This window comes from Lissotriton vulgaris, chromosome 6 (genome assembly GCF_964263255.1).
Source record: "Lissotriton vulgaris chromosome 6, aLisVul1.2, whole genome shotgun sequence".
Taxonomy (NCBI): Eukaryota; Metazoa; Chordata; class Amphibia; order Caudata; family Salamandridae; genus Lissotriton; species Lissotriton vulgaris.
Genome location: NC_141694.1, coordinates 1,358,188,474 through 1,358,200,579, shown reverse-complemented (window position 1 = coordinate 1,358,200,579; position 12,106 = coordinate 1,358,188,474). Strand labels below are relative to the sequence as shown.

General features: G+C 44.9%; 1 protein-coding gene across 1 annotated transcript in view; it reads right to left on the bottom strand.

Annotated features, from left to right (window-relative positions):
• The window catches only part of LOC147708877 (uncharacterized), a 255,951-nt gene extending 246,718 nt beyond the window's left edge, over positions 1-9,233 (bottom strand). Inside the window, exons 1-2 of the mRNA XM_086925794.1 lie at positions 9,183-9,233; positions 8,136-8,224 (exon numbers count right to left, since the gene is read on the bottom strand). Coding sequence (XP_086781920.1) covers positions 8,136-8,224; positions 9,183-9,233 — 140 coding nt within the window. The remainder of the gene's footprint in view (positions 1-8,135; positions 8,225-9,182) is intronic.
• Between the last annotated feature and the right edge of the window lie 2,873 nt (positions 9,234-12,106).

Below are 12,106 nucleotides of genomic sequence, written 5' to 3'. Positions count from 1 at the left end.
AAAACTCAGAGGACGAGTCCCCACTTATCCCATGAAATGTAACCTAACACAGAAGAACCCCAGGTGTCCGCATTGTGGGCTCCAGCTCTCCCCAGCCCCCGAAACAGGAACCACCCCGCGGAGTATCTTACTCCTAAACTGTAGATCTCTCCCCAACACACTATTGAGATCTCCCTCTTGCTGGAAGAACTCAATCCTGACGCCCTGTTTCTCACTGAAACCTGGCTGCACGCTGACTCAGACCCAGACATAGTCCAAGCACTACCGAAAGGGTATCAAATTGTGCGAGCAGACCACACAACGGGGAAAGGGGGTGGGCTGGCAATCATCTACAAAGGCTGCTACAGCTGCCGCTCCTCTCCCCACCCTATCCCAAACTGTGAGAGCCTCTCATTTTCAGTAGACTTCTCACCTACAAACACCTTGAACGGAATACTTATCTACCGACCCCCAGGCTCCGTGGGGCAGTTCATCAACTCCATATCTCCCTCCATTGCAAGCCTAGTATGTAATTCTGCAAACTATACCCTTCTGGGTGACCTGAACATCCATCTAGATAAAGCCTCCGACCCCAACACAGTAGAAATAACTGGCAACCTGGCGGCACTGCAGCTCCAGCAATTAGTACTAAAGCCCACCCACTCAAAGGGCCATCTCCTCGACCCCATTTTCACCAACTGCCCTGGCCTGTCAGCAGGAAAACCCCTGCCCTTGCCCTGGACAGATCATTACCTAACTGCCCAACGCCCCCTCGAACGACAATTCCCACTACCAGGAAGGAACGCAACTGGTCCAAGCTCCCTCAAGCAGAATGGTCATCCTCATTAGATGCCCTCAAACCACTGCACAATACAGACCCTTGTTCCGCTAATGACAACTTCAATAAATGGATCTCTAGCTTGCTAGATCATGTTCTCCCCATCACTACCACAAAACCCAAACGAGCCTCTAAGACCGCTCCCTGGTATACCCAAGACCTCCGAGACAAGAAACGCCATTGCAAGAACCTTGAGAGGCAGTGGCGCCTAGACTATTCCCTCTCTAGGAAAGCAGCCCACAGGGCCACGATAAGAACTTACAAACACCAAATCAGAACAGCACAAGCCCTCTTCTACGAAAGTTAGATCATCGCAGCCGCATCCAAACCTAGAGAAATCTATAAAATTGCTAAATCCCTCCTTAAACCACTAGAAAAAACCCCAATCTTCCCCAACCCACAAGCTACATGCGACGACCTGGCAGAATTTTTCTACAACAAAATCCAAAATATATACTCCGCTTTCTCACAAACTTCAATCCCACTCCCAAACACCCCTCCCATTCTTACCCCCAAGCCTTAGCTACCCTCCCCAAACCCGGGGACTCTCGCCTTCATACCCCCATTAGACCTATCCTCTCTGGAATCAATAATGCATCTGGTAAAATCCGGGTCCCCGAATGACCCAGCTACCCCACGATCCTTGCGGACAGTCGCAACACACATCCTCCCCACGATGCTAGAGATACTCAATTCCTCGCATACCACAGGAATTGTCCCGCTTCCATGGAAGCTTGCCATGGTTAAAGCACTCCTCAAAAAACCTAACCTTGACCCCAACATCCCAGGGAACTATCGACCCATATCCCTGTTGCCCTGGCTCAGCAAGATATTAGAAAAACACGTTAATAAAACTCTAACAGAATTTCTAGAAACCCAACAGCTGCTAGACCCCACCCAGACAGGATTCCGACCCATGCATGGAACAGAAACCGCTGTCGTCAATGTGTTAGAAGAGGCACAAAAGATCACAGACCAAGGAGGCACTGCAGCCATTATCCTCTTTGACCTAAATGCCGCCTTCGACACGGTCAACCACAGCATATTTACAACGACTCACCAACATAGGTGTCTCATCAACGGCAATCTCCTTGTTTACCTCCTTTTTAAAAGAACGATACTTCCAAGTTTTCGAAGGCGAAACTTCATCCATCAGGAAACCCCTAAACTGTGGGGTGCCACAGGGCTCCTCCCTAAGCCCCACACTTTTTAATGTGTACATGAGCCCCCTAGCTGAGGTAGTTCGACCTTTTGGGCTAACAATAATTACCTACGCAGACGACACTCAGCTAGTGGTGGCTCTACGTCAGGCCAACTCCCCCTTATCCCACCTTAGGGACGGCCTCGAGGCAGTGGCCTCCTGGATGACCTCGTCCTGTCTCAAACTGAATGGAGACAAAACGGAGCTAATGTTGGTAGGCCACAGCCCCCACACCAACATCAAACATCTCTGGCCCCCATGCCTCGGTCCACCTACGGCCCCCAAAGACTCCATCAAAAGCCTGGGCGTCTGGCTAGACAGTTCCCTTAACTTTAAGCAACAAGCGGCAAAACTCTCCGCCACCTGCTTCGGTCTACTCAGACTGATTCGAAAAATCTCCCCCCTACTAACATTCAATGCAAGGAAAATTATGATCCAGGGCTTAATCTTGTCACGCCTGGATTTCGACAACGCCCTCTATTTGGGAGCCCCACAGTCCACCCTAAACAAACAGGTGGTCCAAAACGGCGCTGCACGCCCCCTTCTTCTAATCCCCCGTCACACTTCAGTCAAGTAGAACTCAGGAAGCTGCACTGGCTCCCAGTTAGGGACCGAGTTGCATTCAAGTCCCTCTGCATTGCACACAGAGCTTTTTGGAAAACCGGAGCCCCCATTAATCACTCACTTGTAACCCCCTACCTACCTAATAGACAGCTCAGATCCACTCTCTCACACCTACTTACAGTGCCCCGAATCAAGAGGACAAGGTGTGGCGGACACTCCTTTGGATACAATGCGGCAAAAATCTGGAACGCCCTGCCTTTACAACTACGCAGGGAACCCAATCTACTGTCCTTCAGGAAAGGCCTAAAAACCGAGCTTTTCAAAAACTAGCATTTGCTCCCTGCACCTCCCACGTTTGTTCACAGCACTAGGACGCCTCCGGGTAACTACTGCGCTCTATAAATACTCATTCCATTCCATTCCATTAATAGAGAAGCTGTTAAAAAGCTTGGTTCGGTGGCAGTACTGGTTCCTGTTTCCTCTCTTCACAGAGAATTTTTTTTTCTAGGCTCTTGTATGGGAGTGTGTTTAGATTAATAAATGCAACTTGTAGATGGAAACACTGTCCATCCTCCTTTTCAGGCACTCCCATAAATAGAATATTATTTCTGCATTATCATTCTTCAATATCCTCAACTCTAGCCGCAAGTTGTCATGTGTTGGCTTGTAGTTCTTTTACTTCCTCTTGCACCATTTTTATGGTAGAGGAGTGTTCAGACATTGTCTTTTCTATCACATCTCCTCTTTTGAACACTTTTCAAGGTCTTTACAGGTTGACATCTATTGTGACTAGGACTATTTTTCAGCATAGATTTTAACACTTTAGCCACCACCTGAACTTCCCATAACAGGAGTTTAGAATTTGCAGACTTATCACAGTTGTCTCTTTGACAAGAGGGAGGGGGTCTTTCATCTCCCCTCTGGCACTTCAAGAAGAGGTATTTTTTAAAGGTAGTGTTGTAATGAGCCTTTTGCCCCCTTTTATAGCTAATATTTTCAGGCCATCTGAAACAGTTGAGCAAGGACACCCATGTGTATTCTATAAGTTAGGACCTTTTGTAGAAGTGATATAGCAACAGTTGTGTCAGAGACAGTACTGCCCTACTTTTTCGAGGTGTCAACAAATATTGATGCCAGCCACAAATGCAAGTTTGAACAGAGAATCATTTCCCTGTTGGGCCTTTCCCCTTGTGTAGATATCCATTTAAGTCAATTACTTGCCTCTGGTTCCCGTACATCCACACATGCTGCTACTTAGGCCCAGGGGCTTTGGATGGGCTAGCAGGATGGGATTTGGTGGAGCCTAGGTCTGTGGCATTGGATTGGCCAGCAGGGTGCAACACAAGCAAGCCTAATCATGTAATTTTTGGTCATGTTGCATCACACAGGTAACAAACAATTATCAAAATGACTCTGATTACTCCGGCATAGTTAAAAGTTTGTCCAGGCCTATATACAGATAATGCCCGGTTGGAGGGATAGAGCCTTCAGTTTGATTATTGAAATTTGCCACTTAAGGTTAGCTCTGTAATCCCTAACCTGCAAAACAGGCATGCAAACCATACCTCATACATTAAATGCAATGTGCATGCCATCATCCTTGATGGAACAGATTAAACTGCAAATGTAATTAATGACCTTACAGGTCAGATTACATACCACATTACCTTTAACACTGTCAATGAGACCACTATGAATATAGTATTTGTTGCTTTGAGTGTATGTGCTGCTATTTAATTATGTTATGTTTGTAGGTGTTGTCACATGTACTCTGTAAGCTATCACCAAGACAGGAATAAAGAGGAGGGCAGCTGGGGCCCTATGCACCTGGTACTACACGTTTGAGAATGTCACAATGTGTGTTTACATATTTAACAGCAGGCCTGACCTGTTCTTTTCTGCTAAAGCTAAGTCTCCAAAATCACCAAATGGTACGAAATGCTGTTTTTTCTTTCCCCAGTGTATTTGTTTCCTAAAGTTATGAGCTGCAACTTAGATGGAAAATCAATAAGGGCCATTAAAAATGTCTACCCCCCCAAGTCAGACCACATCTTCTGACAAGCCTCACTATCAAAATTCTGCTTTTTTACGTTTAAAGCAAAGAAAATATCTATATCAGCAAGGATCTCTTTAGAAAATCACCCTTGGAAATATAGTCAATAACAGAATGACAAATAGTCCTGTTCGTTGTGGTACTAAAGGATTGGCTTTTAAACATCTTATAGTATAACCCCATGAGTACTCAGCTCTATTTGTGTACTAAACCTGTGGATTCAAGCATGCAAATATGATCTATCATCAGATCTATTCCAGCTAATTGGAATAATATGCCAACAACAATGAGTGGTCAAAAAGTGAGTCCGGAGAAGAACAAACACATTCCAGACTTTCTTTATATTTTGGTCATTCAGCGATGATCCCCAATGCAGTTAAATGTGCCATAATTGCAATTTGTTCTGCTTTTCTGGAGGCTACTTGATATTTTTACCACATTGCTCTTTTAAGTCGGGGCTACCGTGGATGGGTTTAGAAGATGAAGGTCTTGCTAAAAGAAGAGCATTTTCAATGTTGGAGTCTTCGTTTTTGATTGCCTGAAAATTATACCGCACCCTAACACAATAGTTGGACTTGATAGCAGATCAGTGGTTATTGTCAGCGGAACCTGTGTTCTGTATTACTGATATTTAAGGCACATCCTTAGAGACTTTCTGGTTTAGGGCGATCTCCTTTGCTTGATTGTAGATTTTCAGGATTTCTACCTATGGGCTTTTAGCCCCTCGGCATGCCTGAAGACTAATGCTAGTTCAATAACTATTATACAGGTAAAAAGTGAATTCTGGCATACTCATTACTGAATATTGGATATGTGAGAGTAAGGAGCCTATGAATTGTTCCAAGTCGATTTTCCTTATCACATCTAGGAAAGATACAATCTAGCAACAAGGTCTTCTAAAAAATACAAAGAAAGACAGATAATTTTCTACTGTTTGTACAATTTCCCCACCAGGACATTACGTACAATTGGAGTACAGGTGAACTTTGGCGTTACCAATGGATTTGGTACGAGGACTCCCCTTATCAAGGGGGCGGTTCATGAATTTTTCTATTACTGCCTATTGCGGTGACATCCTTTACCTTGGATTGTTTGAGCTTCAACCTACTTTTGTGGCTTTACCACTCAGCAACTTACTTCTACAGCATTCACGTACTTTTTGATTATCCATGTATACCTTTCATGTACCATTGGGATGCCCAGAGACATTTCTCTTTTATACATGTACGGCTCCAACATTGATACAACATTCCATGTGTTAGCAAACTTTGTTGCTACATACCAATGGACCTGAGGAAGTCTTTTCAGACGAAACATGGGTTGGCTGAGCTGTTATCATCCAAATTTATTATTCCATCTACACTGATTCCATCTTCTGGAAAATAGTAATCATGAAGGCCCACGCTCATTATATATTATTGAATGTTAAAGCTTTAAACACGATTGTGACATTGCCTGATTTTAATGTTTTTACTAATATTTTGAATACATTTATTCTTTTAGCTTTATACTGTAAATGACTCATTTTTCACATGCCTCTGTGCTCCAGACATTTGCAATATGTGGTAGGAGCCATTTGACTTTGCAGGTGACTCATCAGTACCTCTTGGCAGAAGGAGTGCCGACTGTGGTGGCATTGTTTAAATATTTGTGTCCTCTACTGACCATAACTATAGGTAGGTTCTTGTGCAGTTGTACTCTGTATCACTGCTGCCCCCCTTTGTAATAGCACAAAAGGTGCCCTGCAGAATGAGAAAACGCACAAAATGCATTTTCAGCAATAGCGCAATTAATAAGAAATGAATATATTTCTTTTAATATATCTTAATTAATACATAGCAACTGAATATATTATAGATGCATGAATCAGCTTCATTTACTACTGTATGAATAATTTATATCCTGAATATGAATGTATAAGGTCTTGAGAAACAATTTTCTTTCACTCTCATTGTAATGCACCATTGGCACTGAAAAGGTTGGAGCAAAATCTATATGCAATTAGTTAGAACACTGAAACCCCCTATATTGAATCTTTATATTAATAGTGTCTTAGATTTCTTAAAACGAAAATTATTAAATGATAATACTTATGTTACATGTACACACTTCTATTACACTTGAATACTGTGACAATGCCTTAACTGAATTACAACTGATTGAATCTAAAAAGGCAACAAAATATTAATTATGATATGTTGACTTTCAATGCATTAACTTAACTTTATTCTTTAATTCTGCACGTTCTCATGATGACTTCCAGAACTAATATTACTTCACTACACTAATGTAACGTTTCTATACTTTCCCATGACATTTCAGATTGAGTTCAATCAAATTGCAGTTTATATATTGATACTACCGTGTGACATAAACCTTTGCTACTGGCACATGGGAAGCTTCAGTAATGAATATGCATATTGTGGACTAACCTGTGTGCCCAGAACGGACAGTTGATTCCCATGACAAGTGTGGGAAAGAATGCTAATGTTACCACTTTTGCGCCTTGTGAGCGGATAATGACCACATGGAAGAAATACTATGATGGTGTGACACAGGGAGTGTTACATCCGGACTGCTGAACTATATTACAGATTTCCCCTGGATGGAGAAAAAGCTTTTGCCCTATCATTTTGGAAGGAGAGATGCTTGTGGACCCTTGATCAGACCCTAAGTCCATGCTGAGAGAACTTTACAGACTTTCCCCCAGCCAATGCGAATGGCAGGAACCTCTTGCCTAGTTGAACTTTCCTTGGACTCATTTGCGTAATCATAGCTTGGCAATGGCCCGCTGAGTTTCCTCCTTTTGGCCCCCTTTTGCCCATTTTATTTACAGAATCTGTCCTTCCATGAGTATTCCTCTATGGACTGTAGAACTTTAATCTTTTCCTTCTGTTATGAAGTGTAGTATCATAAAACACTTGTAAATGATTTATTTAAGAATTTGACTGAGCCTCCTACATGCTGAATAATTAATTTGTTACTAATTCGATAAACTCAAATTGAAAATCTTAAATTTCTGGGTCTCTTGAGTTTAATAAATGTTCTTTTACCGATACTGTCCATACAATACTTGAGTTTCTAATGTATAGAAGAGGTAGTCATAGATTATTTATAGAACATCAGTTTCTGCTACTATTGTTCTGCATTGCAACAGCTGAGTTATTGGTCTGTGTGATTTTGGCCCAACTAAACGTCTTCAGGAGGTTTGGACTTCATGTTGCCATTCTATATCTTTACAGCATGGTCCTGAGGGTTTGTTGCGGGGATTCTGCTCTAGAACAGAACTATGCTTAGGACCATGGAATGCCAGCATGTAGGGACTGAGTCATCATACTATCTCAGTATCAATGAGCCAGAGTCTGACCAGATATTGTGCCTCGCTTGCCCTCCTAACCATACCAGAGAAACAAGTGAATTGGCACCCCCAGAACAAAACACTCTCGACCCTGTCAGGGATTGCTGTGACAGCACACACCCTTTTATTCTCTCACTCATACCTGTCCACAGAAGATAAACAAGAAATACAATGGAAGTTTAGAATATTTATTAAAATAATGTGCTCTGAAATGCAGTACACGTGCCACAACTAGAAAACAAATACATAATAAAAATACGGTTAACATGGTCAATAATCCATATACCATGAAAAGTGCTGTCATTTTATAAGACAGAGAAACCTAACCCCCCTCCCCTACGAGTAAAGCTAAATGAATATATTAAAGATCTATGGGATTATTGGCAGACCTTATACTTTAATATACACAGACGAACACTCTACATCTCAGCAGACGCAGTGTTCATTTCAGAATTCTTGTTCCATGTGTCTGTTTGTGGCTCATGTACTCGTCTATATGCTAGGACATGTATGCACATAAACAACAGCTGCATTCTTATGTTATGTCTAGATGCTAGTGCCTGACCAGAAAAAAAGACAAGGGACATTGTTGTTTTGACCTTGTCGGTGGAGTTCAGACTACATCCGAGGTAAAAAACAGAACGCAAAAACATATGGAGGCACCGTGTGCATGTACAATGCGGTAGAAAAGCAAGCATGTTTATATTTTAATGTGTGCAAAGGAAAATGAGGCCTATAACGTGCACAGCTAGGCCTACACAGGGAAAACTACAATGGTCCATGCAGAAAACAGACTACAGGCTGTATATCTTAATTAAATTACTCATTTTTAAATTGGCTACCTATTTGTGGTCCTCATTGGGTAGCTAACATTCATCACCCTAGTTTCTCCACCCCTCAATGCTATGAGCATGATCTATTGGAGGACCAAATCAGTATAACATGCATGCCTTAAAGAAGAAAATAGTGACTTGGTTACCTATTCGTGGTCCTCATTGGGCAGCTAACATTCAACTCAGTTAACTCAGTTGTTGATGTAACCATGGACAGGTCCCATCCTCCACTGCCCACTGCCCGATTAATAAATTGGCGGGGGTTCGGGCCCACTGGCAAGAAAATTGGGGACTCCTTGAAATTTGGCGAGCGCAACACCGGGACGATAGAGACTACTCATATTACTCGGCCTTACATGACCTGCACGTTCGATTAGACGCCATTTTGTGTTGTACTGGTCTGGCATCTCTGGTGGCTAGCAGCGAGTATTTAACACGCACCATATCAGATCACAACCTGCTATTGGTAAACTTCTGTTGGATGGTGGAGCGCTCCAAGATCTCTACCTGGAGATTGCGCCCTGAGATGTTGGAGGATCAGTTCTTTCGGGCAGAGCTGGGAGATGGGGTGGAACACTACTTTGCGGAGAATGCGGGCTCTGCTACGACAGTGGCCCTTGAATGGGATGCCTTCAAAGTGGTGATCCATGGGATTTGCATTGCCAAGTGGGTGGGAGTTAGGAAACTGCTGCTACAGGAAATTGAGACGGGCGAAATGGCCCTACGTGAAGCTGAGAGCGCCCATTCGGATGGCTTTGGGACGCACGATGAGGTACTGTCCCGGAAGGAAGCCGTAGCGGCGGGGGTAGAGCGCCTGCAGTGTTATGATCACAAAGTAGTCTTGGCTCGTGCGCACGCCGAGCGGGATAGAGTGGGCACATTACTGGCCTGGCTGGCTGACCCGGCCCCTAGAGGAGTGCCTATTTTGGCGTTAGCTTCCCCTTCAGGACGGCTGGAATATGAGCAACATCATATAAATGACCGATTTCGTTCCTTTTATGCGAGTCTCTACACCAGTCAGTTGCAGACTGGCAAAGCGGATACTCAGGCGTTTCTGGAGGGCTTGGAGGTACCCGCAATTGAGAAGGAGGAGGCGGAGGCTCTTGGTCAGGATATCACATTGACCGAGATTCGCTGAGCTATTAAGCAATTGGCGCGCAACAAAACACCAGGCAGCGATGGTTTGCCTATCGAATTCTACCGGACGTATTTTGACCTCCTGGCTCCCAGATTATTGATGATGTACCAGGAGGCTAGGCAGGCGGGGATACTACCGGCTTCTACTAGGGAAGCCATTATTGTTTCGCTCCTTAAGCCGGGAAAGCCGCCGACTGACCCAGCTGCGTATAGGCCTCTCTCTATGCCCACTACTGACTATAAAATACTGACCACTAGACTCCTCCCCTTAATGACACGGTTAGTACATTCAGATCAAGCAGGTTTTATTCCGATGCGAAATACCGCTGGTAGCATAAGTCGATTGATAGGAATATTGGATGGAGGTTGTGGAAGGGAGAGGCAAGTAATGGTCCTTTCGGTTGACATTGCTAAGGCGTTTGACAGCCTGGAATGGCCCTATCTGTTCTCAGTCATGACGGCATTTGGGCTTGAAGCCGGCTATGTCTATTAGACTGAGATACTGTATTCATCGGCAACGGCTAGGGTCCGTGTGGGAAGGGCTGTTTCCACTTCCTATCCGGTGGGGCGGGGCACTAGGCAATGTTGCCTACTTTCCCCGCTGCTATTTGCCCTTGCGATAGAGCCTTTGGCAGCGCACGCTAGAATGGGGGAGGGCGTACCGCGGCCTTCAGCTCCGGGGTCATGCGCACTATATCTCGCTCTACGCGGACGACCTACTAATGTTTCTGGCAGATGCGGGGGATGCTCTACATGGGGCTCGCACTCTCCTTGACCGTTTCGGGGACATCTCGGGACTGCATGTTAACTGGGCAAAGACATGCGTCTTCCCAATGTCTAGTACATGTGACCTGCCCACGTTACCATCCGATCTGGCGTAGGAGCCGAGATGCCTTCCCTATCTGGGGTGCAGGTGTACTATCCTCAGGAGGATCTCCTTGAGGGCAACATTGGGAGAGCGATGAGAGGCTTGAGGGGTAGCATGCGGTTTTGGGGGACTCTGCCACTGTCGGTGGCAGGTCGCCTAGCCCTGCTGAAGATGTTGGCGCTCCCTGGTCTTTTATATTTTTTTCGGACTCTACAGATAAGAATACCAGCTGATTTTTTTCAACAACTCCACTCCGCGGTGGGTAGTTTCATCTGGGGTGCAGGACGACGCAGGGTGGCACTGGATACACTGATGTGGCTGAGAGTTGAGGGGGGCCTCGCCGTTCCAGATTTTGAACTGTACTATTTGGCTGCGCAGTTCCAGTTCCTTACTCAGGCGGTGGTGCTGGAGTATCGGGGACCGGAGGGAGAGATTGTGCCGGAAGTGCCAAGGCATGTTTTGTCTTTCGTGATTTTGCTGCAGCGACTGAGGACTTCAGAGTTCTCGATGGTGGAGGGCACCCTGAGGCAAAGATACCACAATAGAATTGGGGTGCAGCGTCCTTATGCACCTGAGATACAGTTGGGCATGTACACGGCGCTACCTCACGGGGTGACTGGTGGAGGAGCTGGGCCTGCAGATGGTGGGTGACCTATATGCAGACGGTGTACTGCTGCCCTATAGTACATTACATGCGGCACTGGTTGCAGCCATGCAGAAACATTGGGGTTCTGGCCTTTCAGAACCACCAACGAGCGGAGCGTGTCAATATGTGGTGATGGCAGCGGGCACATATAAGACGGTTACCTGCCTATATAAGTGAATGCTAGGGGAAGGGCTTAACCCTTTATAAAAACTACGGGAGCAGTGGGTAATGGACTTAGACAAGGCTATCCCGGATGCAGCCTGGTCACCGATAATTAAAAGAGCATGGAAGACTTTCTAGGAACGCTAGGTTCCAGTTAATCCAAAATCTTTGTACTACATAGGGCATATCTCACGCCAGCTAAAATTAATCAGTATTTTCGGATCGATACCGCAACCTGCCCCCATTGCCAGCTACAGGGCGCAGACCTGAGCCATATGCTGAGGAACTGCCCGCAACTGGGAACCTACTGGTAGCAGATAACCTCGTCACTCTGTAGGGTAACTGCACGACAGGTTGATATGGATAAAGGAGCGTGCCTGTTACACTGGTTCCCACACACTAGTAAAAATAAGATAACTAGCAAGTTTATGGACCTTGGACTCGTTCTGGCCAAAAGAGAAATTACG